Below are 24784 nucleotides of genomic sequence, written 5' to 3'. Positions count from 1 at the left end.
TAGTTTTACTTGCACAAACTAAGAAAAAAATAAAGAAAATTTAAAATATGTCACTTTTAATCTACTATGTATTTGCGATGACATAATTAGTGATAGCAGTGGAGAGGTATTTGCGGGGCATAACAGCTCCACAGACAGTGAGATTATAGCTGCAAATGAGATGTCTTTATGCAGTGTTATCTCACGTAACCATTCCCTTTACAACTCTTTAGATGAAATACCATGTTTTTTAACAAGCATGCATATTAGTATTCAGTGTGCTTTTGTATTCTCTATAGACTCATAGTCAATTTATTTTTAGTATAATGAGAAAATTAACTGTAGATTTCTTTTAGACTAATTACTTAACTATAGATGTGATTGACATTAGTATTGGCAATAGTGTGGTAAGGTCTTACTCCTTGCGTCAGTTGGGAAAATCAAGCATAATGCATAACTTGTTTAGAATAGCAGCTGTTGTCAAAAAAAAAAAAAAATCTAAATAACATTTTCTATTTTAATTGTCCAACTGCATGAGATAATTTTTTCATGGGTTGATGAAATGGCATTCTTTATGTATGATGGATTATTAAGACTTATGGCTTTTGCCCATTAGCAAAAAAAAATTAAAAATAAAATCTCCAGAAATTGTTTAAGTATGTAAACAGTAGGGATGAGCCGAACACCCCCCGGTTCAGTTCGCACCAGAACTTTCGAACGAACCGAAAATTCGTACGAACTTTAGAACCCCATTGAAGTCTATGGGACTCGAACGTTCGAAATAAAAAGTGCTAATTTTAATGGCTAATATGCAAGATACTTTGCTAAAAAGGGTTTGGGGACCTGGCTCCTGCCCCAGGGGACATGGGTCAATGCCTAAAATGTTTTTAAAAATGGCCGTTTTGGCGGGAGCACTGATTCTAATGATGATTAAAGTGAAAAAAAAAGTGAAATATTCCTTTAAATATCGTGCCTGGGGGTGTCTATAGTATGCCTGTGAAGTGCCACGTGTTTCCCGTGTTTAGAACAGTCCCTGCACAAAATGACATTTAACAGAAAAAAAGTCATTTCAAACTTCTTGCGTTTTTAATGTAATATCTGGTTCCGGCAATATGGATGAAAATCATTGAAAAAAATTGCATGGGTAGCCCCCCTGCCCATTACCAGCCCCTTTGGATCTTGTACGGATATTAAGGGGAACCCCGTACCCATATTAAAAAAAGGAAAGACGTGGGTACCCCAGGCCCTATATACTCACAACAGCAGTATACAGGCGGTTAAAACAAGACAGGGACTGTGTAGATTTGTCAAAAAATCTATTTTTAAGCTTTTTGGAAAACATAGGGAAGGGTTATCACGCCTGTATAATTTAATTTAATTTAATTTGCCGTCCGTCTTTTTTCATCTCACTTCCTGTTGTCTCTTTCCGTTTGCAAGTAGGAGACGTTTGTAAGTTGGATGTTTGAAAGTAGGGGCCTGCCCTATATGCTCTGCAGAAATGGCCGAACAAGGTGTTGGTGTTGCCACAACATTGTAAGCCCTCAAAGTGACTCTTGGTGGGCGCTGGAGCGCCCTGCTGTGAACAATAATATCGAGAATTGTAATTACATGCCCCTGTTAAACAGGGGCTGAAAAATTGGGCTGCTGGCACTGGTGCTGGTGTCACGACACTGCAATCTCTCCCATATACTCTAGTTGTGGTGCAGGAATGAGCCCTGCTTCAAAGCATTGCATCAAAAATTGTAATTAAACGCCCCTGTTAAACAGGGGCAGAAAAATTGGGCTGGTGGCATCACCCAGAACCAAAAATGTTCTTCCAACATATCAGCGGAGGAGGAAGAGGATAGACAATCAACATAACAAGACAGTCACTCAGCATCAGCATAGGCAGTCTTGAAGGGATGTGATATTTCAAAAAAAATTATTCGGTTACATCAGCTTCAGGTGCTTGGTAGCTGTGGGTGATCCAAGACTGATTAATCTTGATGAAGGTCAGTCGATCAACTGAGTCGGTGGACAGGCGCACCCTGTGATCGGTAACAAAGCCACCGGCAGCACTGAAGGTGCGTTCCGAAAGAACGCTGGATGCAGGACAGGCCAGTAGCTCAATTGCATACTGTGCAAGCTCTGGCCAGTGATCCATCCTCAAGACCCAGTAAGCCAGAGGATTTTCGGTGGGAAAGGTGTCCAAGTCTGACCTTGCCCCTAGGTATTCCTGCACCATGTAAATCGGACGCTGGCGATGGTTGCTGGAACTGATAATACCTTGGGGTTGTGGACTAAAAAATTGTCTGAACGCATCGTTCAGATGGCCACCTTCTCCACCGCTCCTTCTGACCGATTCCTCAGCAAAACGTTGTCCAGGACCAGGAGTTTGTAACCTCCCAGTCTCTGGGAACGTGTTGCACAGACCTTTCTGCAAGGCCTCCCGGAGATTTCTCATCCTCTGCTCCCTTTGCGACGGCAAGATAAGGTCGGCAACCTTACCCTTGTACCGTGGATCAAGGAGAGTAGCCAGCCAGTAATGGTCCCTCTCCTTGATCCGAAGAATACGAGGATCCTTCCGCAGGCTTTGCAGGATCAGGGAGGCCATGCAGCGTAGGTTAGCTGAGGCATTCGGTCCGGAGTCCTCTGGGTCACTAAGGACAACATGATCCATAGCTACCTCCTCCCAGCCACGTACAAGTCTACGGGTTTCTTGGGACAGTAAATCATCCCTACAAGACTGCTGCTGCTGCTGAGTGCCAGCCTCCACCTCCATGCTGACACAATTATCCTCCTTCTCCTCCTCCTCTTCCTGTGTGATGGGTGAGACATCAGGATGGCTATGAGGATACTCATTGATGGCCCTCTGCTGTGTGTGCAGCCGCTGCAGCATGACCAACGTTGAGTTCCACCTGTTGGGCATGTCACATATAAGGCGGTTCTTGGGCAGGTTCAACTCTATTTGGAGCTCAGCCAGCCGAGCACTGGCATTAAATGATCGGCAGAAATGCACACAGACTTTCCTGGCCTGCTTCAGGATATCCTTTAAGCCTGGGTACCTGCCCAAGAACCGCTGCACCACCAGGTTAAGGATGTGAGTCACACAGGGCACATGGGTCAGTTGTCCCTGTCAGAGGGCAGAGAGGAGGTTGGTGCCATTGTCGCAAACCACCATTCCTGGCTTAAGCTGGCATGGCGTCAACCACTTCTCGGCCTGCCCCTGCAGAGCTGACAAAATATCTGGCCCAGTGTGGCTCCTGAACCCCAAACAAACCAGCGCAAGCACGGCATGGCATTGTTTTGCCTGCGTACTTGCGTAGCCCCTGGAACGCCTACGGAGCACCGCTGGTTCTGAGGACAGAGCACTGGAAGAGGCCATGGAGGAAGAAGAAGAGGAGGGGGTGGAGGAGAGAGGTGTGTCACAACCAATAGTAGCATTTTGGAGGCGTGGTGGGAGAACAACCTCCAACACTACTGCACCTTGTCTTACATCCTTCCCAGCTTCCAGAAGAGTGACCCAATGGGCCGTGAAAGACAGGTAACGTCCCTGTCCATGCCTGCTGGATCATAAGTCAGCGGTAATCTGCACCTTACCGCTGACCGCCCTGTCCAGTGAGGCAAGGACATTGCCTTCCACATGCAGGTAGAGAGCCGGAATCGCCTTCCGTGAGAAAAAGGCGTTTGGGGACCTGCCACTGAGGAACCGCACATTGTACAAACTCACGGAAGGGGGCCGAGTCTACCAACTGAAAAGGCAGCAGTTGAAGTGCTAGCAATTTAGCCAAGCTAGCATTCAACTGCTGGGCATATGGATGGCTGGGAGTGAACTTCTTTTGACGGTCCAGCAGCTGGGGCAGGGACATTTGCCTGCTATAATCGGACGTGGGTGTACTGCTAGCAGAGTGCCTGGAAGCACTTGGCTGTGACACACCTAATTCTACACCTTCATTCCTCTCAGAGCAGGTTTCAGAGAGGACTGAAGGTCTAGTGGGGTTGGAGATCCCAGCTGATGAGGAGCAAGGAGAGGTCCGCTTTGTTCTTTGGTGTGGGTCTTTGAGGTACGCTTGCCAATGAGCTGCATGGCAGGTCAACATATGTCTGTGGTGCCCAAGCGGCTGATGCGGCTGAGGCCACACGAGATACGCTTGAGACATATGTTGCAAATAGCAGCGGTGAGATCTGATACACTCGTCTCAAAAAAGGCCCACACCAAAGAACTTTTAGAATAATGCGCAGAGGCAGCGCCCTGCACAGGCGGAGCTCTGCGGTGTGATTCAGACGGTATGCTGTCCCTAAGATGGCCCCCGGAGGGCATCCTGCCTCGTTGGACATGTGCCTCCTCCTCTCTCCTACCAGGCACCCACATAGAGTCAGTGCCCTCATCATCCCCTCCCTCTTCATCGCTGGAGCAAACCTGGCAGTATGCTGCAGCTTGTGAAACATGACTGCCAGATTGCTGTCCTTCTTGAGCATCCCCTCTCTCTGCGCTCACGCTATTGCCTTCCTCTAGCTGAGTATCATCATCAGAGCCTACAAAACACTGGGCATCCTCCTGCAGCATGTACCCAACACTGTGCTCAAAGAGTTCAGGAGACTCCTCAGGAGGACGTGGTGGGTCTAGGGAAGGAATTACTGATGATGACATTGAGAGGAGGGAAGACGATGCATTGGCAGCTGCTTTGCTCGTACCCTGAGCCTGCGTGAGAGAGGATGAGGAGGATGAAGAGGGCTTGGTCATCCACTCTACCAAGTGTTCGGCATGATGCGGCTCAACATGTCCAGCTGCCGAAAAGAAGGACAAGCGTGTCCCATGGCCACGTGCTGATGATGACGATGCACCGCGTCCACAACCAGCACTGTTGTCTCTAGACACAGAGCTTGCTTGCCCTCTTTTATCGGCTCGCGCCTGTCTGCCTCTCCTTGTTGTCCTTCCAGACATGGTAATGGCCTGAAGGGAGATGGGAAAACCAGCAATTGGGTAGTGTATATTGTGCTGGAGGCACACAACACCCACTAACTCCTGCAGATGGCTCTAGAGAGAAGAGAAGAGCTATATAGGTGGATATAACGGTGTATAATGGTGTATACTGCGGTCAGGGCATGCAGACAACATGCACAATCTCCTACAACTGACTGCAAGCTCTATTACAAAAGAGCAATATAGCTAGCTATGTAGGGGGATATAACGGTGTATACTGCGGTCAGGGCACGCAGACAGCACGCAGAATCTCCTACAACTGACTGCAAGCTCTATTACAAAAGAGCAATATAGCTAGCTATGTAGGTGGATATAATGGTGTATACTGCGGTCAGGGCACGCAGACAGCGCGCACAATCTCCTACAACTGACTGCAAGCTCTATTACAAAAGAGCAATATAACTAGCTATATAGGTGGATATGCCGGTGTATACTGCGGTCAGGGCATGCAGACAGCACACACAATCTCCTACAACTGACTGCAAGCTCTATTACAAAAGAGCAATATAGCTAGCTATGTAGGGGGATATAACGGTGTATACTGCGGTCAGGGCACGCAGACAGCACGCAGAATCTCCTACAACTGACTGCAAGCTCTATTACAAAAAAGCAATATAACTAGCTATGTAGGTGGATATAATGGTGTATACTGCGGTCAGGGCACACAGACAACACGCACAATCTCCTACAACTGACTGCAAGCTCTATTACAAAAGAGCAATATAACTAGCTATATAGGTGGATATAACGGTGTATACTGCGGTCAGGGCACGCAGACAGCACACACAATCTCCTACAACTGACTGCAAGCTCTATTACAAAAGAGCAATATAGCTAGCTATGTAGGTGGATATAACGGTGTATACTGCGGTCAGGGCACTCCTGTGACCCGTCTTGAGCAGAGAGCTGACTGAGTCTGGATCCGCCAAGTTCCTGGACTGACACCCATCTGAGGCTCTCAGCGGCACTCCTGTGATTCATAGGAGAAGTACAGCCAAACAAACTTTTTTTTGCCTTGACATACATTTTAACAGATTTCTATAGGACAACTCTGTTAAGGCAAGATATTAATGGCTCTGGAAAATATATTTTTAACCAAATTATATAAATTTCACTGAGGAAAAAGGTCCATAGAGTGCATGCAATATACACCATTGATCAACATATTATACACACATTATGAATGCTGTTTATAGGGTATAAAAATATATACAAAATATATATAAAAAATGCGTAAATTCCAGAAAATGTACCCTAGTTTGTAGACACTATAACGTTTGCGCAAACCATATCAATGATTGTGGAAATTTGCATGTTTTCTTCAGGCAGTCATCTTCATACATTTCATTGGAACAGCACCACACAAAAGTTCCAGCATCTTCACCCACCCAATGCAGATTTGTAATTCATCGCTGAATATCACTTTCATCCAGTTATCCATAATCCATGATTGCTTTTCTTTAGCCAACTGTAACTTTGTTTTTTTTTTCTGTTTAGGTGTTAATACTGGCTTTTCTATATATAAATCCCATTTCCTTTAGGCGATGTCTTAGCCCTTGTACAGACGGTCGGAGAATCCGTCAGAATGTGTCCTATCGGACCGTGGTGTCGGATAATCCGACTGTGTGTGGTATGCTTCAGACTGTTTCCGTCGGAATATCCGTCGGACCCAATTTTACAACTTGTTGAAAATATTTCCCGACCAACTGGGCCGATCGGACATACTCCGATCATGTGTAGCCTACTCTGACGGATAAGGTGCCATGCATGCTCACATTCAAATTCCGACACGGAAGTGCTCGTTCAGATAAAACTACTGCTCGTAAGCGATATAGCACATTCGTCACACTGCAATGTTAAAATTCATTCATGAAGCGCATTCTCTTGTTCTTTACAATGCTGCAAGCACAAACTTCTTTTGATGCTCATAGTCACACACACTTCTCCCGAACGTATTTCATTACTCTTTCTTAACCATTTCAGCAATACAATTTTAGTTTGCATCACATCTACACAATTTTAGATTTGGTTTATTCTTTTTTGGATGGTTTTTTATTTTTAATTCCTAAAAATCTCCTTTAAAGACAGTTTGCTAATTTCTCCTTTTTTTGGGGTGTTTTTTGTGTGTAAACTTACCACAACAACATTATTTTATTTTTTATCTTTGGTTTTTCTTTTTTAACCCTTTCCCGCCGAGCGTACGCACATCTGCGTACTCGGCTTCCGGGGGTTATACCGGGATGATGCCCGCACCTGCAGGCATCATCCCGGTACCGTTTTTTACAGCAGGCGATTGGCTATCCAGGCATAACAACCGATGCGGCTAAAAGCCGCTCGGCTGTTATGCCGGAGGAGCGGGAGGGGACGTCCCCCCCTCCCGCCGCCTCTCGCCGCTGTTACCGGTGCTCCCGCTCGATCGGGAGCACCGATTAAACATCCGTCGGCTCTGGCTGCTGGGGAGGAACTGGAACGAAGCCGTAATCGGCTTCGTTCCAGTCTCCTCATCGTAAACACGGAAGCGACGTCATGACGTCACTTCCCGTTTACTCGGCTGCCAATGGCGCCGGTTTTAAAAAAATATCCGGTATTCAGAATCGCCGTTTTCGGCGATCTGAATACATTGAAGTGTAAAGGAGGGGTGGGGGGTCTTTTAGACCCCCGATCCCTCCATAAAGAGTACCTGTCACCACCTATTACTGTCACAAGGGATGTTTACATTCCTTGTGACAGCAATAAAAGTGATCACATTTTTATTTATTTTTTTTAAACAATTTAGTCATTTAAAAATAAATAAAATAAATAAAAAAATAAAAAAAAAATTTTCAAAGCGCCCGCCGTCCCCGCGAGCTCGCGAAGCAAAGAAAACGCATACGGAAGTCGCGCCCGCGTACGTAAACGGTGTTCAAGTCACACATGTGAGGTATCGCCGCGATCGTCAGAGCGAGAGCAATAATTCTAGCAGTAGACCTCCTCTGTAACGCTAACCTGGTAACCGTAAAAAATTTTTAAAGCGTCGCCTATTGAGATTTTTAGGTACCGTACTTTGTCGTCAATCTACAAGTGCGCGCAATTATAAAGTGTGACATGTTTGGTATCTATTTACTCGGCGTAACATTATCTTTCACATTTCGCAAAAAAATTGGGCTAATTTTACTGTTTTTTTTTTTTTTTATTCATGAAAGTGTCCCTTTTCCCAAAAAGTTGCGTTTAAAACACCACTGCGCAAATACCGTGTGACATAAAATATTGCAACGGTCGCCGTTTTATTCTCTAGAGCCTCTGCTAAAAAAATATATATAATGTTTGGGGGTTCCAAGTAATTTCCTAGCAAAAAATATGGATTTTAACTTGTAAACACCAAATTCCAAAAATAGGCTTAGTCATGAAAGGGTTAATCTACAGGAGTTTGTTTAGTGTTGGTACCCCTTGTTATTCATTTCACTTTGTATTTTTGAAATGTACCTGCCTGCTCACAAATAAACTGGCCTTTTGGAAGGAAAACACATTACACAAGTATTTCATCAAACAAAAAAAACCTTTATTTTGGTCGCTATAAAATAAAAATAGGAACGCAGCACTGGAGAAACTTCTTAACTTTGGTGCAGCCTTTGGCCCCCAGGGCAGACATGAACAAATTCTAATTGAAAAAATCGGTGGCCTGAGGAGTAGATATCTCAGGGAGAGAAGTCTGGTCCCGAAGTCCTAGAGAACAGGAAATTCAGATGCCATTTCTGTCCCCAGGATGTGGATCTTCAAGAGGCTGCATCTTCTGGCAGACCAGACTGAACCCAGGCCATCACTCTCTTGTCTTCCTTGGGCGCTTCCCACCAGGCATCCTTCCAGGCTGTGGCTCGGCTCCTGTAGTTGGGGCAGGAGGAGAAGGAGGGTGTTGTTCGACCTCTTGGCTGCCACTTGCCACAGCCTCCCCCCGACTAAGGTCTTCCTGTGTATGAAAAGGGGACATAGTTTTAGTTTTTTGATCATCAATCACACCATTTTGTGCTTCTGACTTTTGCAAATTGAATGTTACCAAATAGAACAGACTATCATTCTGAGGCCAGCATTTTTCTTTCCCGTCCCAATCATTTTTGGTCACTACTGTCTCTTGATATGTAAACCACTTTGTTAAAACACAACTTACTGATCAATAAGAACATCTAGTTAACATCATTAAATGTAACACAAGAAATATGTTCAACAATGCAATACCTGTCTCAAGCTGGGCCCCACCACATGTTGCTGCCTGGAAGGCCCAGGTTGGACATCAGAAGCCTCAGCTGGGGGTGAAGGAAGACTGGAGAGTGGTGGCCTGAGTGGTGGCCTGGGTACCCCTTGGTCTACCAGGAAATGCAGCCTGTCAAAGTGAACCATCCTGGGGTAATAAATGGCATCTGGATCTCCTGCTCTCAAGGACTCCAGGTGCTTCTTTCTCTCCCTGAAATATGTAAGCTTCATGGCCACAATTTTCCGATTCAGATAGTCCATGTCTGCTGTGGGGACCATGATCCGCACCAAAGAAAGCAGTTTCTCCACTGCTGTGTTCCTCTTTGTTCTGTCAGCATAAAACTTGTTGTGGAACTGCCACAGGCAGGGCATCTCCATGTACAGTTCTATGAATAGCCCCATAAAGTTTGCATTTGTGAAAGGATCCATATTGTCTGCAAGACACAACACAAGACAACTCCTCAAATACTAATAATGCCATTAAAAACCCTCCTAATCTTGTCCCAACATCGACCTAGATAGAAGCAGTCTAGTCTAGTGAAGCACCAAGTTAAAAATTTTACCTTCGTTTCCACGTTCGTCACGTCCGCGCCTCACTCTCTTCCCAGATCGTACGGACGATACACGCGTGTTGCGTTTTATATACAGTGCGCATGCGTGAAACTCCGCCCGCCCCTGACGTTCTTTCCAGACTATTCCCCACCCCTTCGCTTCTGGCGCAGTGGGGAGAGCACATGGCGGAGAGAACACAGGTGCGCACTAATAATAGTTCAACTAACGAGGAGGAGGGTGAGGAAAGCCCCGGAGCCTGAAACGTCCCGATCCAGGAAGACAAGATTTAAGGCCTCAAATATGTCTTTTGGAGAGATGTTGGAGATGGTGGACATATTGAACAGGACCGACTATGATGAGAAGTATGGGCCTTACCCAAACCCAAATATCAGAAAGGCCAAGATCATGAACAAAGTTGTGAAGAGTCTTCATAAGAATTTTGGGGTACACCGATCCAAGGATCAACTGAGAAAACGCTGGTCAGACCTAAAACTGAGGGAGCATGAGCAGTACATAAGGATCAAGCGTGTTCTTAAAAAAAGTAAGTAGTTGTCGTGTGTTTATATGATTATTCTTGCTTGCATACTGCTCCATGTGCTTGGATTTCATGTTGTGCATTTTAAAATGGCCACTTTCAAGTTCATGGTTTCGTTCGTTCGTATGAAACATCGTTCTGCAGGGAAGTATTCCAGCTTAACAAAGTGTCCCCAATAATGTTTTTACCTTGTAACTCAGCCCAAAAACACAATTGTACAACACTTCCAAGCAATGTTTCAGATTCCTATTTCTGCCCTCTGTGTGCTAATTATTCTTTGTTTACATTCTCATAGGGGAGAGAAGACTCGGCAAGTATGAGGACACCAGGGACCACACCCCTCCCAAAAAAGGGCAACTTCCAAAAGCAGAAACAGAGGAGCAGGAGCAGGAGGAGGAGGAGGAAGGGGAGATTGTGGAGGTTGGGCAAATTGTCACCACAGCAGGTGAGTGTCGGAGAACACAGCTTCCGGTAAGCTCATCAATGTATGTCACCATAGTTTTGATTACACGGTGTGTTTGTTTGCTTTGTTTTGTAGGTGATGTGGAAGAAGATTCCCGTTTTACCAGTGAAAGTGCCCAGATCTTGATCGAGGAGATAATGGGGTGCAATCGGGATTTGGAAATTATCCAACAAAACATCAATGATGTTAAAAATAAAATGAAGAACATCATTGATGTTTTGGGGAGAGTGTGAAACAACAAAAACTAGATAGGGTTTTATTTTTGCTATTTTAAAACAAAAATGTTGTATTTATCGAAATTCCAAATTTGGAAGATGCTATCTCCCTTCATGGGGGATCAATGTACATGTTTTGTAGAAAGTGTCTGAGAGGAAGGGGTTGCAGCCCCAAAGCATGTACATTGATCCCCCATGATGGGAGATAGCACATGTTGACACACTGTGTGCATCTTCCAAATTTGGATTTTTCAGGGGTGACAACCCATGTAATGAAGGCAATATCAGCCCAGTTTGTACATACTCATGTCTGATATTGTCTTCACTTTTCAAAGTTAAACTTTGTAAGTTCCTGTGTTCTGTATTTTACTATTTGATACATGCCTGTTTACACAAAAACAACAAGGAAACCAAATTCTGATTAAACTCTGTTTTGGATACACAAAATCTCTTGGTTTGTTGTAAAAACCTTTTCGAAATGCACATGTGAATGTGCTTGTATTAAAAAGTTGAATTCTCAACAATGTGTGGCTTCCTTTTTCATTGCGCATAAAATGTATTTGTAGTCAAATTTGAGTTTGTGCTGAGAAGGAGTGTGATTTACTAAAGGCAACTCCACTTTGCACTCCAAGTGCAGTTTCAGGTATACTTTTGCAGTGCACTTGTAGTGCATAGTGGATGTGCCTTTAGTAAAAAAACACCCATAGTGAGGTGTACATTTGGACAATCATGCCATTTTCCTGCCATGGTGCTGAAAATTAGCACGATTTTGGTCAGTAATTCACTACATACATTAGTTAATAAAAAGAAGGTGTGTGTGTAGCAGACCCACAACATAATAAGATTATCTGAAGAAGAGACTGTCCCCTCATCTCGCTCTGAACTTGGGTTTGTACTGTTGGTAAAAAAGGCACAACTTCAAAAAAAATGGCAAAGTGGGAGGCCACAGTCTGCCATTCCTGTGGCGTTGAAGGACACTGTGTAGTGAAACAAGAGCAAAAATTTGTAATTTGACAAATCAACATTGCAAGCATATTAGACACCCACATTTTTGGTCAAAATTCTTATAACATTTTGGGAACTGAGTATTTAAAGCCTAAAGTATAAGGTCCCCTTATGAGAGTCATCACCCCCCCCCCCATCCCCCCCCATCTGATGGGCCCTTGCTAAAATATGAGGGGGGATGTTTAGGACAGGTAACCCTCTCCACTTGATTGAAAGCTGAATGCCTAAATAATGTGTGATGCTTTGGGAAGCCCCTCCTTAGTTACACTATTGGCAGCCCACGGGACAGGTAAGAAGTGCCATAATAACAAAATGGAAGCACATTTTGACATTCTGCTATTACATAGCAAGAAAATTAATGTGTTAAAAAAAAAAAAAATAGCATTTGAAAGTATTGAGGCAGGCCCTTACACTACAGGCTTTGGTGAATTCGTCCATAAATGTGATCATGAAAAAGGTAGGTATAGTGTGTATTGGGTTTGGTCAAGTCATCAGATAGAAGATTGCTATCAGCTGAGCTGGCAGTTGGGGAGAGGGGGGTTACTAATGAGTTTGGCACAACTCCAAGAATAAAAAAAAGGTCACTTTGCATGAATTGAAGCACACACATCACATTTGTAGACATTTTAGGGGGTGTTTAGGGGAAAGCAATACTATGAAGCTGCCAAAAGACATTGTTACGTGACTAGACTATAGTTTTATGGGCCAAGAAGAGCATGGTGGGGAAGTTAGTGAGGCAAATCTGCATGAGGACAAAGGGGCCGAGCATATGAATTAGAGCATATTGCAATGATGGTAATTAGGGAATGAGGAAAGAAATGCAAGACATTAGCAATCATGAAATACATAGAATGTGATGTTTAAGGATAAAACTTAGCTTCATATAGTTCTTCTGCAGGACCTGAATGATGGCAGAACAGGTCTCTGAAATAATGATCCCCAGAGCCTGGGGGGAGATGCCTGTAGAGAACTTGAGGTCCTGAAGACTTCTCCCTGTCGCCAAGTAGCGCAACGTGGTGATGATCCTCTGCTCCGGAGTGATGGCTTGCCACATGCAGGTATTCTGCCTGGTGATATAAGGGGTCAGCAAAGCCAGCAGATGGTGAAAAATGGGGTCCGTCATCCGGAGAAAATTCCTGAAATGATCAGGATTATTCTCGCGGATCTCATGGAGCAAAGGCATGTGTGAGAACTGGTGATGCTGGCGCAACCAATTCTTGGTCCACAAATGCCTCCCCTCCCTGTTCATGGACCGGCTTGTGTCAAAGTAAGAACCCCAACACGAAGCCCCTGCACAGCACAAACTGTACGACGAGTACGTAGACGAAACATGGTTTGAAAATGGTCGGCTGGTCAGAACGGACACCAGAAAGCACCGATAAACAGCAAGGCCAAAAAGAACGACCTAAATAGCAGAAGCAAGCAGACAATAAAAAATGCCTTTCAAAGCGTACTATACTTAGATATAGTCCACAATGAGAAACAAATACTTAATGACTGCACGTACTGATTATCAGATACGCAAACACAAGCACAAACCGAAGAGCAGTAGCGATCTGAATCACTAATGTGAAAAGCGCGAATCGTCTCTCCCCAAACTTCTACTAACACGAGATCAGAAGAAGGAGCCAAAAGGGTGCCGGACGTGGTACTGAAATTCCCTTTTCTAGTCCCACCGTACACAGCTTACGTCACCGCTTTCTTGGCAACCGCAAAATCAGACAACTTGGTTCGACCGTGTGTATGCAACAGTTTCAGACACAATCCGTCGGACAAAATCCATCAGACAAAATCCGATGGATTTGGTTGGCAGAATGTCCGACCGTGTGTACAGGGGCTTAGAGTTCGGTCATAGACATTGGGGTCAGTTTACTGAAGGCAAATCCACTTTGCACTCCAAGTGCACTTGGAAGTGCAGTCGCTGTAGATCTGGGGGAAAGATCAGAAATGAGGGGAAGCTCTGCTGATTTGATCATCCAATTATGTACAGGCAAAATTGCTGTTTTTTATTTTCCTTGCATGTCCCCCTCAGATTTACAGCGACTGCACTTCCAAGTGCATAGTAGATTTGCCTTTAGTAAATAACCCCCATTGACTCCAGTTTGATGTCTTCCTTGATCTTTCTTGGTAATGAAAACCATTATGATGCTGGAACATGTGTTTGGTGCCGTTCCAATGAAATGTATGAAGACAACTGCCTAAAGAAAACTTGTCAGGTAAAGGTATGGGGGAGATGACAGTCATTAAATCTTTAATAAATGCACAAGGTTATTTTCGAGATTTTTGACACTTTTCTTATTCTATCAAATGAAAGGATGTTTGGTGATTATGACATCACTTTTCAGAATGTTATCTGATGCAGATGTTTGTTTTAGAACTGTAAAGTACTAAAAGACTGTAAAGAATAAAAATAGCAAATAAAGAAAAAAATAATATAGCACATATGGTTGCACACTAATCATTTTGTAGTTGAATGTTATTAAAAATGACCTTTCCTTTTCAAACTGCAGCCAATGTAATTTTCTGAGAATACATTGCAATATGGCTACCTGGAGTTTTATGTACACAGAGTATGTACTGACCACTCCCCAGAAACATAATTTCCTGTTTGTGAGATTGGCTCACCAATTTTCCCAGAAGTCTTCTAGCAAGGGAGGGGGGCGGGGAGTGTGAAGGAGGGCTGAGAGAAGTCATAAGAAAGTCATAGAAGCCTGCAGTGCCGGAGTGGGCTAGGATAAGGTTCAAGATAGGAGGAGTACAATGTCTCCCAGACACACATGTGCAGAAAGCAGAGTGCTTGTGACCCAATGTGTACAAGCTACTATAGCAGTGGCAAGGAGGCATTGTACTGCGCATGCATGAGATTTTGCAGGCCCACAAGGCAGGGCAACATAGACTATTGCGGAAAAACTGTGGCCAGGGCTACAATTGATCTTACTAAACATGGCTGCTTTGCACAAGAAGTGTGGAGTATGAAAAAGGAGCAGTTTGACAGGAAAAAAGTAAGGTTTAAAACAGTACTAATTCCTTATTGGGATTTAAAGTGTTAGAACTGCATATTGTTCCACTTTTGTTGGATTATTTGTGCTTGACTGCACTTTCTCTTTAAGGCGATGGCCCATTGTGTAGCACACACATAGCAGCAATATTTTAAATTATACGCCATATCAGTCAGTCCATCACACATCCAAAATATTGCGTACCATGAGCAGTGCAAACTCCAAACCAGGTATCAGAAACCTCAGTAAATAAAGCATGGAAACTAACAAGTGTATACTACCATCTACTGAGAAGTTTAAGGGTAGCTTCCCTGATGGTTAAGGATTTAGCACATTTCCTCCCAATCCCGAGGGGAAAATTGCATGTCATGATCCTCCTCTTATTTCTGCATATGAGGTAAAGGATTGGGGAACAAACATATAAACCAGATATTAATTGCTTCCCTCCTGGGTGAATTATGGCTTATTTGTTCATTTAAAGGCGGCAGGAATGGTTGGAGTTAGAGAATAGCAAGAACTATAGAAATGCCTAAATTGCATATAACTATACCTCTTCTGCTGGATATCTTTTAAAGCGGAGCTCCACCTAAAAGGGAAATTTTTACTTTAAGATATCCTCCCTCCGAGTTTTGACAGGTACCTGCTCCCACTTCCACTCGGATCGCCTAGGCAATCTAAGTGGAAGTTCTCCTTCCCCCCTCCCTGCACGCTGTCTTCTGTGAAACAGCACAGGCCCCAAAAGACTACAGAACCATTGACAAAGCACAGTGCAAGTCACACACGTGCAGTGTGCAGCCAGCTGTGAAGCCGAAAGTTGCACAGCCGACTGCCCACAGTTAGGATGCGGCACCGAGAACCTGATGACTAGTGAAGAACTAGCCCAGGTGAGGACAGACAGGTAAGTGTCCATTTATTAAAAATAATCTTGTTAAACGAAACAAGTGATACATATATTATTCTTCCACCAGAGAAAATTCTCAGGAGGAAAAGCCTGCCAGGAATGAAGGATCTTCTAGAAAGGAAGTCTAAGGTGAGGTCGCTGAGATCAATTGAAAATTAGTTGTATAGAGAGACCACATGCACAGAGACTGAGCCATAAGTCCATAAGTGTATTAAGAGGGGGCACAGCTTTATACAATATAGATGAGGACCACAACATGCCTGGGAAGTGATAAGGGTACATGGAACATATGTTCCATTGGGCAAGTTGGGAGAATCTGGAAGCCAGGTAAAACAACAAGAGTTTGGGTAATCCTAGGCCCCCCTTAGATTGGTGGTTGTAGAGAGTTTCTCTAAAGAACTTTGATTTTCTGTCTAACCTAATCAATTTGTTAATCTCTGACTTGATTTGATGCAGAAAAGATTTAGGAAAAGAAATGGACAGAGCCCGAAACAAATAAACCAATTTGGGTAAGATGTTCATTTTAACTGCCATAACTCCCAGTAAGGAGAGGGATATGACAGTTTGAGGGTGTTATGAATTTATGTCCATAATTTTTACAAAAGAAGAAGAAAACATTGGTGTTATACAACCTTAAAAATGGGAATTACATACTTAAAGTCACAGTGAGAAGTGAGGCGGTTAATAGGCATAACTAAATATTTAGATAGATTAACGATAATCCCGTCAGAATCAAATTGACATAGTACAGACAACAAATTTGGTAATGAAACCAAATGTTGGGAAATAAATAGCATGACATGGTTTGCATACATACACAAGTTGAATTGAGAGTGGCCATTAGAGTATCCTCTGACATCTAGGTGTTTATTGAGGGCAATAGGAAATGGCTCCATTGCAAATGAAAACAACAGGAGGAAACTGGACGTCCCTGGTGAGTACCACAGCCCTGTGTGAAAAACCCAGAACTGCAACAAGAATTTTGCCTCTACCTTTAGGGAGATGATACAAGGCTTGATAACCATGAAGAAACTCATTTTTGAAACCATAATGTTGTAGCACAGCGAGTATATAGGGCCAGGTGACACTATCAAAGGCTATATTGATATTAATGCTTAAAAGAAGAATTTGTTTAGAGTGTAAATTTGTGTCCTGAATCACATTTGAAACTAAGCGAATGCTATCTGTGATAAATCTATTTGGGACGAACCCTGATTAATCAGGAAAGGTTAGAGTTGGAATTATAGAGACTGTCAGCTAAAACTCAACCAAAGATCCTAAGGTCATTATTGATAATAGGCCTGTCATTTTGTGGTTGTAAATGGCAATTGTTTGGTTTCAGTAGCAATGTCATGTTAGCAAGTAACATCTCCTCAGGGATGTAGTTACCTTGTAGAATATTGGTAAAGAGTTCCACCAATTTAGTTATCAATAGGTGGGCAAAATGCTCATAATAACAAGAAGTGTATCCATCTGGACTAGGAGCTGTGGTATGCTTTAATGGTTTAATAACCCTAAGGATTTCCTCTTCAGTGCATGGGGCATTAAGAATGTTCTGCTGTGATGATGATTGTGATAAGAAATGAATATTAGAAAACCAAGAGGTTGCCATGGAGGAGATAAACAATGAAGGGCATGATAATAGAGATGAGAAGTCCTTAAAAACTTGAGGACCACTTTAGGATGGGTAACAACATTAACTGCTGAATTATGAAGTTTATATACATGGAGAGGATGCAGCGTATGGTTAAGCTTACAATTTACAAGCAAATTGCACATTTTGTTCTACTGTGGAAGAGAAAATTGTCTTTCGACCATCGAAATTGCCTTCTCTGTTTGCAATGTATCCAACTCCAGCTTCTTCTGAGAGATCATTTGGAAGAATGAATGTGAAAAATTGGCTGCATGTGATTTAAATAATCCCTCTAAATCCTTGGTAACTGTAAAACTTTTATGCCATCTTTCTTTATTGCGTGCTGCAGCAATACTAATAAGATGTCCTCTAAGGACCACCTTATGTTAGACCCATAGAATAGTGAGGCCTGGAACAGAAAATACAGAAAATACAGAAAAGAAAAAGTAGTGCAGGGCCGTGCATGACAGTGTGTTTAGGGGAGACAATGCATGGGTTAATATGAAGAGCTAAGAGGGGAGGGGACAGTGAGTAAAGTCCAAGGGGGAGTGGTACTATATAAGGAGGAGGTGGGACTGGGCTGGGGAACAGAAAGTTGTGGAGAAAGAAAGGAGGAGGCAGTTTTTCCCACCCGCCCTTCCTATATGTTGTCTGTGTTTGTTGGTTTATGTGTTTTCTTTCTTTCAGGAGGTTGTCGTGGCAGCTGTGGTTTGGTGGTGTTTTGTTGGTCTTTGACGGTGGCAGTAAACATATGTGATGGAAAGGGGTGGGGGGCTCATGGGTAGTATGTGCCCGTCCGGTGTATTCCAGACAAATTTTAGCTGGAATACTTTAATGGTTGTACTGCGGGAAGGGGGTTGTCTCCGAGCTGATTATCCGCTGGAGGCCTATCATGTGGAAAAGGGTCCCGCAGTGTATTGGTGGAATATGTGTTGGAGTTCGGGGGTGCCGTCAAAGACCAACAGACTGGAGTTATACAAGTTGTTACGAAGGTGATATTTTGGTATATATTTGATATTGGAGTTATTTATATGGTGTGAATAATAAATAGGCTGCTATGACCATTTATTCTTCAAAATTAAGGTGTGGTCTCATCATTTTAGAAGGGTAAGAAATGGGGATGTTGGAGTACAGGTGGTATAGCAGTAAGAGGCAGGTTGGGTACCTCTGAACTACACTGGTCAAGTCATAGAAATACAGTATAAGGGTTAGTATTCAACAAAAAATATTACAGTATTAAGCAACTTCTTGGTGGGTCTGTAAGAAGAGAAGCATTCAAGCGCCAAAAGAAAGGGATATCTGAAAGACAACAAATGTATTTACGAGGGTTGTAATTTGATGGTACAATCAGGGGTGGGGATACATATTAGACTTAACAGAGTGAGCCATAATAACTTGGGTGCAAAATATATAGTGCAACCTGGCATAAGTCTGATGAAGATGCAAAAAAAGTATACTCTTTGGCCTCTACGTCATGGGATTAATTTACTAAAACTGGAGAGCCCATAACCTGGTGCAGCTCTGTATAAAAAACAGTCAGCTTCCAGGTTTTTGGGTCAAAGCTTATTTGAAGAAGTTGATGTTAGAAGCTGAAGTGTTACCATGCACAGCTGCACCAGATGTTGCAGTTTTAGTAAATCAACCCCTATGTTTTCACTAGGAGGGAGTTGATTAATTGGGCAGCGCAGAGGGCTTTAGCTAGTGTTTTAGGAAACATTCTAGAGGAAGGAATAGGTTTGCTCTTATTGAATAAGGGGTAAGCAACCAAGTTAAAGTCATCCCCAATATACATATGGGAGGAGTATCCTCCTGACCAAATCTCCAATTCCATTTTCAAAGTCGCAGCCCCAAGCTTGCAAGGAACCTCTACCATGCTTCACTGTTGGTTGCAAACACACATTATTGTTCCTCTTTCCTGTCCTTCGTGAACAAACTGCCTCCTACTCCAGCTGAATATTTTACTATTTTATTTGACTCATTAGTCCAGAGCACCTGCTGCCATTTTTCTGCATACCATTTCCTATGTTTTCATGCATGAGTCAATAAGCCCTGGTTCCACATCTGAGGTATGGCTTTTTGGCTGAAATTCTTCCATGAAGACCACTTCTACCCAAACGTCTCAGGACAATAGATGGGTGTAACTGGAACCCACTGTGTTCTGCTAGTTCTGTACTGACGGCACTGATGGAGATATTCTGATGGTGAAGGTAAGTAAGCATGATGTGCCTTCCCTCTGCTGCATTGGGTTTCCTTGGCCGACCCCTGCATCTACGCTTCTTAGCATTTCCTGATTAATGGTGACCTTTATGCTGAGAAATATAGGCAGATACTTGTCCATCATGCCATACCATCAGGGATGCATACGATTGGCCCTAAATTTATTCTGCAGCAGGACCTCAAACATTCAGCCAATATCATTAAGAACTATCTTCAGCATAAAGAAGAACGGGGAGTCCAAGAAGTGATGGTTTGGCCCCCACAGAGCCCTTATTTCAAACATCATCAAGTCTGTCTGGGATTACATGAAGAGACAGAAGGATATGAGGCAGTCTACATCCACAGAAGATCTGTGCTGTGGCTAGTTCTCCAAGATGTTTGAATCAATCTACCTGCTTATTTCCTTCAAAAACTGTGTGCAAGTGTACCTAGAACTGATGCTGTTTTGAAGGTTAGTCACATCAATTATTGATTTGATTTTGATTTTTCTTCTAATCGCTCACTTTGAATTTAGTAAATTGAGAAAAAATATCAATGAAATATATATTTTTGAAAGAATTATTAGGGCTCTTTCACATGTCCATATACGGAGCCCGCTCTGCTCAACGGGGGGATCGCTCCGTTGACCCCCAGCTGAGCAGGAAGATGACAGGTCTGTCTCTGCACACTGTGCAGGGACGGACCTGTCAGAGCGCTGCTCTCCCCTATGGGGGGATCGGAAGAGGACGGACCCAATCCGATCCTCAGATGGATGGAAAAGTAGGTTTTTCCTCTGTCACACTTTTTCAGATCGGAGTGGGTCGGATGTCAGCGGACATGTCACCTCTGACATCTATCGCTCCATAGAGGTCTATGGAGCATCCATTCAGGTCCGCCTAAAAAACTGACAGGTGGACCTGAACGGACAGTCCGTGTGAGAGAAGCTTTATTTTACATTTTTTACATCGGCCTAAAACTTTTGCACAGTACTGTATATATAGCTAGTATAGTGCTCAATGCTTTTTTGAAATATAAAGTGAATATTTGGATAGGTTAAAAAATTGTTAAAATATTAAACAAGAAGGAATTGATCGATTTGCGTGGTTTAAGTAAGAATGAATTAATTATACAAATAATAATACACATTTGAACTAGAGGTAGCTTTGTGCCCATTAAAAAATAATTTTAAAATAATAAACTAATTTTAAAAAATAATTTTATTTTAAAAGGGATTAGTGTATATTTGATGCCTGGTATCAACCTCTTTATCCCTCTGTGCAGCAGAGCTCAAACTAAGAGAAGAAGAAGCCGCACAATTATCAAATCAGCTGTGGGGTAGTGCTAATGTGCTAACAAGGAACATGAAGCATGGAGGAGAGAGCAGAGCTCTCATCAGTCTGCTGCTTCTCCTTTTCTTTTTAACCACTTAAACCCGGTCCATTTAGCTGGCCAAAGACCAAACCACTTTTTTCATTTCGGCACTGCGTCGTTTTAACTGACAATTGTGTGGTCATGCAACGTGGCTCCCAAACAAAATTGATGTCCCTTTTTCCCCACAAATAGAGCTTTCTTTTGGTTGTATTTGATCACCCCTGTGGTTTTTACATTATTTTTAACTTTTTGCTATAATAAATATCCCCAGAAATGTATAAAAAAAAACGTTTTTTTTCCTCAGTTTAGGCCGATACATATTTTTCTACAGATTTTTGTTAAAAAAATCGCAATAAGTGATTATTGATTGGATTACACAAAAGTTATAGCGTTTACAAAATAGGGGATAGTTTTATGGCATTTTTATTAATATTTTTTGTTTTTACTAGTAATGGCGGCCATCAGCGATTTTTATTGTTACTGCTACATTATGGCGGACACATCGGACATTTTTGACACGTTTTTAGCAATCAGTGCTATACAAATGCACTAATTCCTGTGTAAATGACACTAGCAGTGAAGGGGTTAACCACTAGGTGGCAGTGTACGGGTTAAGTGTGTCCTAGGGGCCTGTTGCTAGCTGTGGGAGCGTGGATGTGTTTTACACATCACTGATCTCTCCTTCAATCACAGGGAGCAGAGATCAGTGTCACTGTTGCTAGGCAGAACAGGGGGATGCTTGTTTACTTTAGCATCTCCCTGTTCTTCCTCCCCGGGAGACGATTGCGGGTATCCCCGTTGTGATCGAGTCTGCGGGACCCGCGATCGTACTCATGGGGGTCCCGACCGGGGCGTGCACAGGATGGCACGGCGGCAAATTTAAAGGGACGTACCTGTACGGCCATATGCCTGTCCGTGCCATTCTGCTGACGTACATCGGCGTGCGCCAGTCGGGAAGTGGTTAATCACAGGCCAGAAGATGGGAAGGTCTATTAGTATTACTGTATAGAAAAGTCAGGTCTACACTACTGTGCTGTCTGGCAGGGCTGTGAAAATAATTATTGTACAGAAATTCAAAACTGTATTTATCTGTTTGCCTGGAGTTCACTTTTAAACATTTATAATAAACAGCAGGAGACATATAGATTAACATCAACAGAGACCCTATGGATATTAGATATCAGTGCTGCGTAATCCACCTTTTTGGACAGTATTGCAATGCTAAAAAAATTTTTTCATAAAGTTGAAATGCCTTTAGTTTAATGGTTTTAAAAAACAAACACTCAATGTTGGTAGGTAACATAAAAACATTTATTGTAAAATCAGATGATCCAGTGACTTTACACATTAATGATAAGATATTACCACGTTTTTTTTATACAATTTATTATTTTTACCTTTACCAATCTCCAGCCTTACATGGCTTATTTATATATACTAAAGCAAGGAAAATTGAAGCTGACATAGACCTTTTGTCCACCATAAACAATCGTGTTTACATTTTCAAAAGTTGTTTTTAGCAATAGCACCACTCTGACTCCAGTTTCCTTTGCTCCAGTTTGGATAAATCACTGCCAATGATATGTTGACCAGTCTTTTATCATGACAGAAACCATGACAAGATGTAGGTCAAAGGCCATGGACTGACAGTATGTTCTATAGGAGAGTGTTGGTGAGATCCACATGCCAGCACATGGAACACAGCGTTTATGGGGGTTCTCTCTCAAAGATCTGAATGTTATGACAGCTGGTATAATAAGTGGTCCTTGCATTTGGTTACTTGAAGTCCCCCTTAAATACTTTGCTTGTATTCTCTGCTATCTTATTTTCTGCAGCTCTTGTCTAAGCCACGCTGGCAAAGGTTGGCCAAGTCTGTGCAAAAGTTTGGACAATTCCACATTGTGATCCCGATAATAGCTTGATAGGAAGGCTCTGCACTAAAATAGAGAAGACAAGAGAGCGTTAATAGACCATAAACCCAATGCATTTTGTGTTAACTAAATTGTGTTTTACATTTGATTTTGCATGTGTTGATTTAAGCTGATTTATTATAGAGACTGAGAGCAGATATCACCAATATCTTGCTGCTTTGCACTGCAATGTTTGTCCACACTGCAGGCTACATTTTACAGCCCATTCATAAAATGTAGGACACAGTGTAGAGCCTGAGGTCTGTCATTGATTGAGTGTTCACTGGTTAATGCAACAGCAAACACCCTGTATTTAGAAGACTGGTGACATGACAGGTCAAGTGACTGGGCTCTCCTTTTGTTTTTTTTGTTTTTTTGTCCTCACTCACATTAATGGTAATAGTACTAAGCACATTTGTAAAGCATATCAGTGTGCTTTAAAAATTATAATTTTACATTTTGTAAAGGCATTTTCATAGAAAGGCTGTAGGTATGGTCACAGCGGTAAGGTTTTTAAATGGAGCTCTTTCGTTTTTAACTTTGAAATTTTAGGTATGTTAGCACACAACCCACATGGAAAGAATGTAACTATTGACAGGCTTATTTAGGCAATACAGTAATATATGATTTACAAAAAAACAAAAACAAAGGGGGACTCCAGTTAAGTGCAGCATCAATAGGTTTAGTATGATTAAAAAGTCAAATGCAAATTCACAGAAATATAAAATCAAAGAGCTAATCTGCAGCCATGCCACATTGGATGAAAGCCATCAACTGGAAAAGCCACTTGTGACAGAAAACAGCGTGTTCTCAGTAAGGAAACCAAGCCCTAGTGTTGCCAACCGCTCAGTAACTTATGGGCAGCCCGTAAATGTAAGCCCATTTTGGGGCTGCCCCGTAAATGTCCGTTACGGGCTCCACTACCCGTAGAAAAGATGGCCATGAGCCGACCATGCAACTGCGTGCTCCAAAGACGTCTGGTCTCAGGAAATCTCGTACACTCTAGACCAGGCGGCGCATGCGCAGTAACGTAATGTCATTGCCTCGCGCTATTTTTTTATAAAAGCCAGTCTGCTCCCTCTTGGCGGTGCCGTGGGGGCGCCTAGGGAACTCACTGCCAGTCGCCACAGTAGTCAGCAGAGGAGGAGCCAAGGACTGACTGGCTCTGACTGTGTGTGGGGGGGTAGCAAAATGGGGGCAGAGGAGGATATTACTGGGGGGGGGGTGAAGCCGTGCAGGGGACAGAGGAGGAAACTGATGTGCTGTTCTGTGGAGAGGTGAAAGGGGCACAGGAGGAAGACACACTGATGTGGAGAGGTAATATGAAAGCTACTGTGACGGGGTGAGGAGAACACTACCTTGTCCAAAGCCTCTGTCTACCTCATGTATCATGTCTGCAGCCTCTGTCTACCTCCTGTACCATGTCCTCAGCCTCTATTCATCTCCTGTATTATATCCGCAACCTTTGTCCACCTCCTGTACCATGTTTGCAGCCCCTGTTCACGTCCTGTAGCATGTGCACAGCCTCTGTTCACCTCCTGTACCATGTCCGCAGTCTTTGTCCACCTCCTGTATATTGTCCGCAGCCTCTGTCCACCTCCTGTATCATGTCCGCAGCCTCTATCCACCTCCTGTTTCATGTCTGCAGCCACTATCCACCTCCTGTATCATGTTTGCAGCCTCTGTCTACCTCCTGTGCCATGTCCGCTGCCTCTGTCCACCTCCTGTACCATGTCTGCAGCCTCTTTTCACCTCCTGTATCATGTTCGCAACCTCTTTCCACCTCCTGTATCATGTCAGCAGCCTCTGACCACCTCATGTATCATATCTGCAGCCTC

At 43.1% G+C, this 24784-nt stretch overlaps 1 protein-coding gene across 1 annotated transcript in view; it reads right to left on the bottom strand.

Moving 5' to 3' along the window:
• Positions 1-22325: 22325 nt before the first annotated feature.
• The window catches only part of LOC143974941 (bifunctional heparan sulfate N-deacetylase/N-sulfotransferase 3-like), a 375710-nt gene continuing 373251 nt past the window's right edge, over positions 22326-24784 (bottom strand). Inside the window, exon 14 of the mRNA XM_077476811.1 lies at positions 22326-22973. Within this exon, the coding sequence (XP_077332937.1) occupies positions 22854-22973 (120 nt within the window). The 3' untranslated portion in view covers positions 22326-22853. The remainder of the gene's footprint in view (positions 22974-24784) is intronic.

This window comes from Lithobates pipiens, unplaced genomic scaffold (assembly GCF_037356315.1).
Source record: "Lithobates pipiens isolate NorthernLeopardFrog02 unplaced genomic scaffold, aLitPip1_a1.2 Scaffold_13, whole genome shotgun sequence".
Lineage (NCBI taxonomy): Eukaryota > Metazoa > Chordata > Amphibia > Anura > Ranidae > Lithobates > Lithobates pipiens.
Note: the sequence above shows the minus strand (reverse complement) of the source record. Positions and strands in the feature narration are given on the sequence as shown.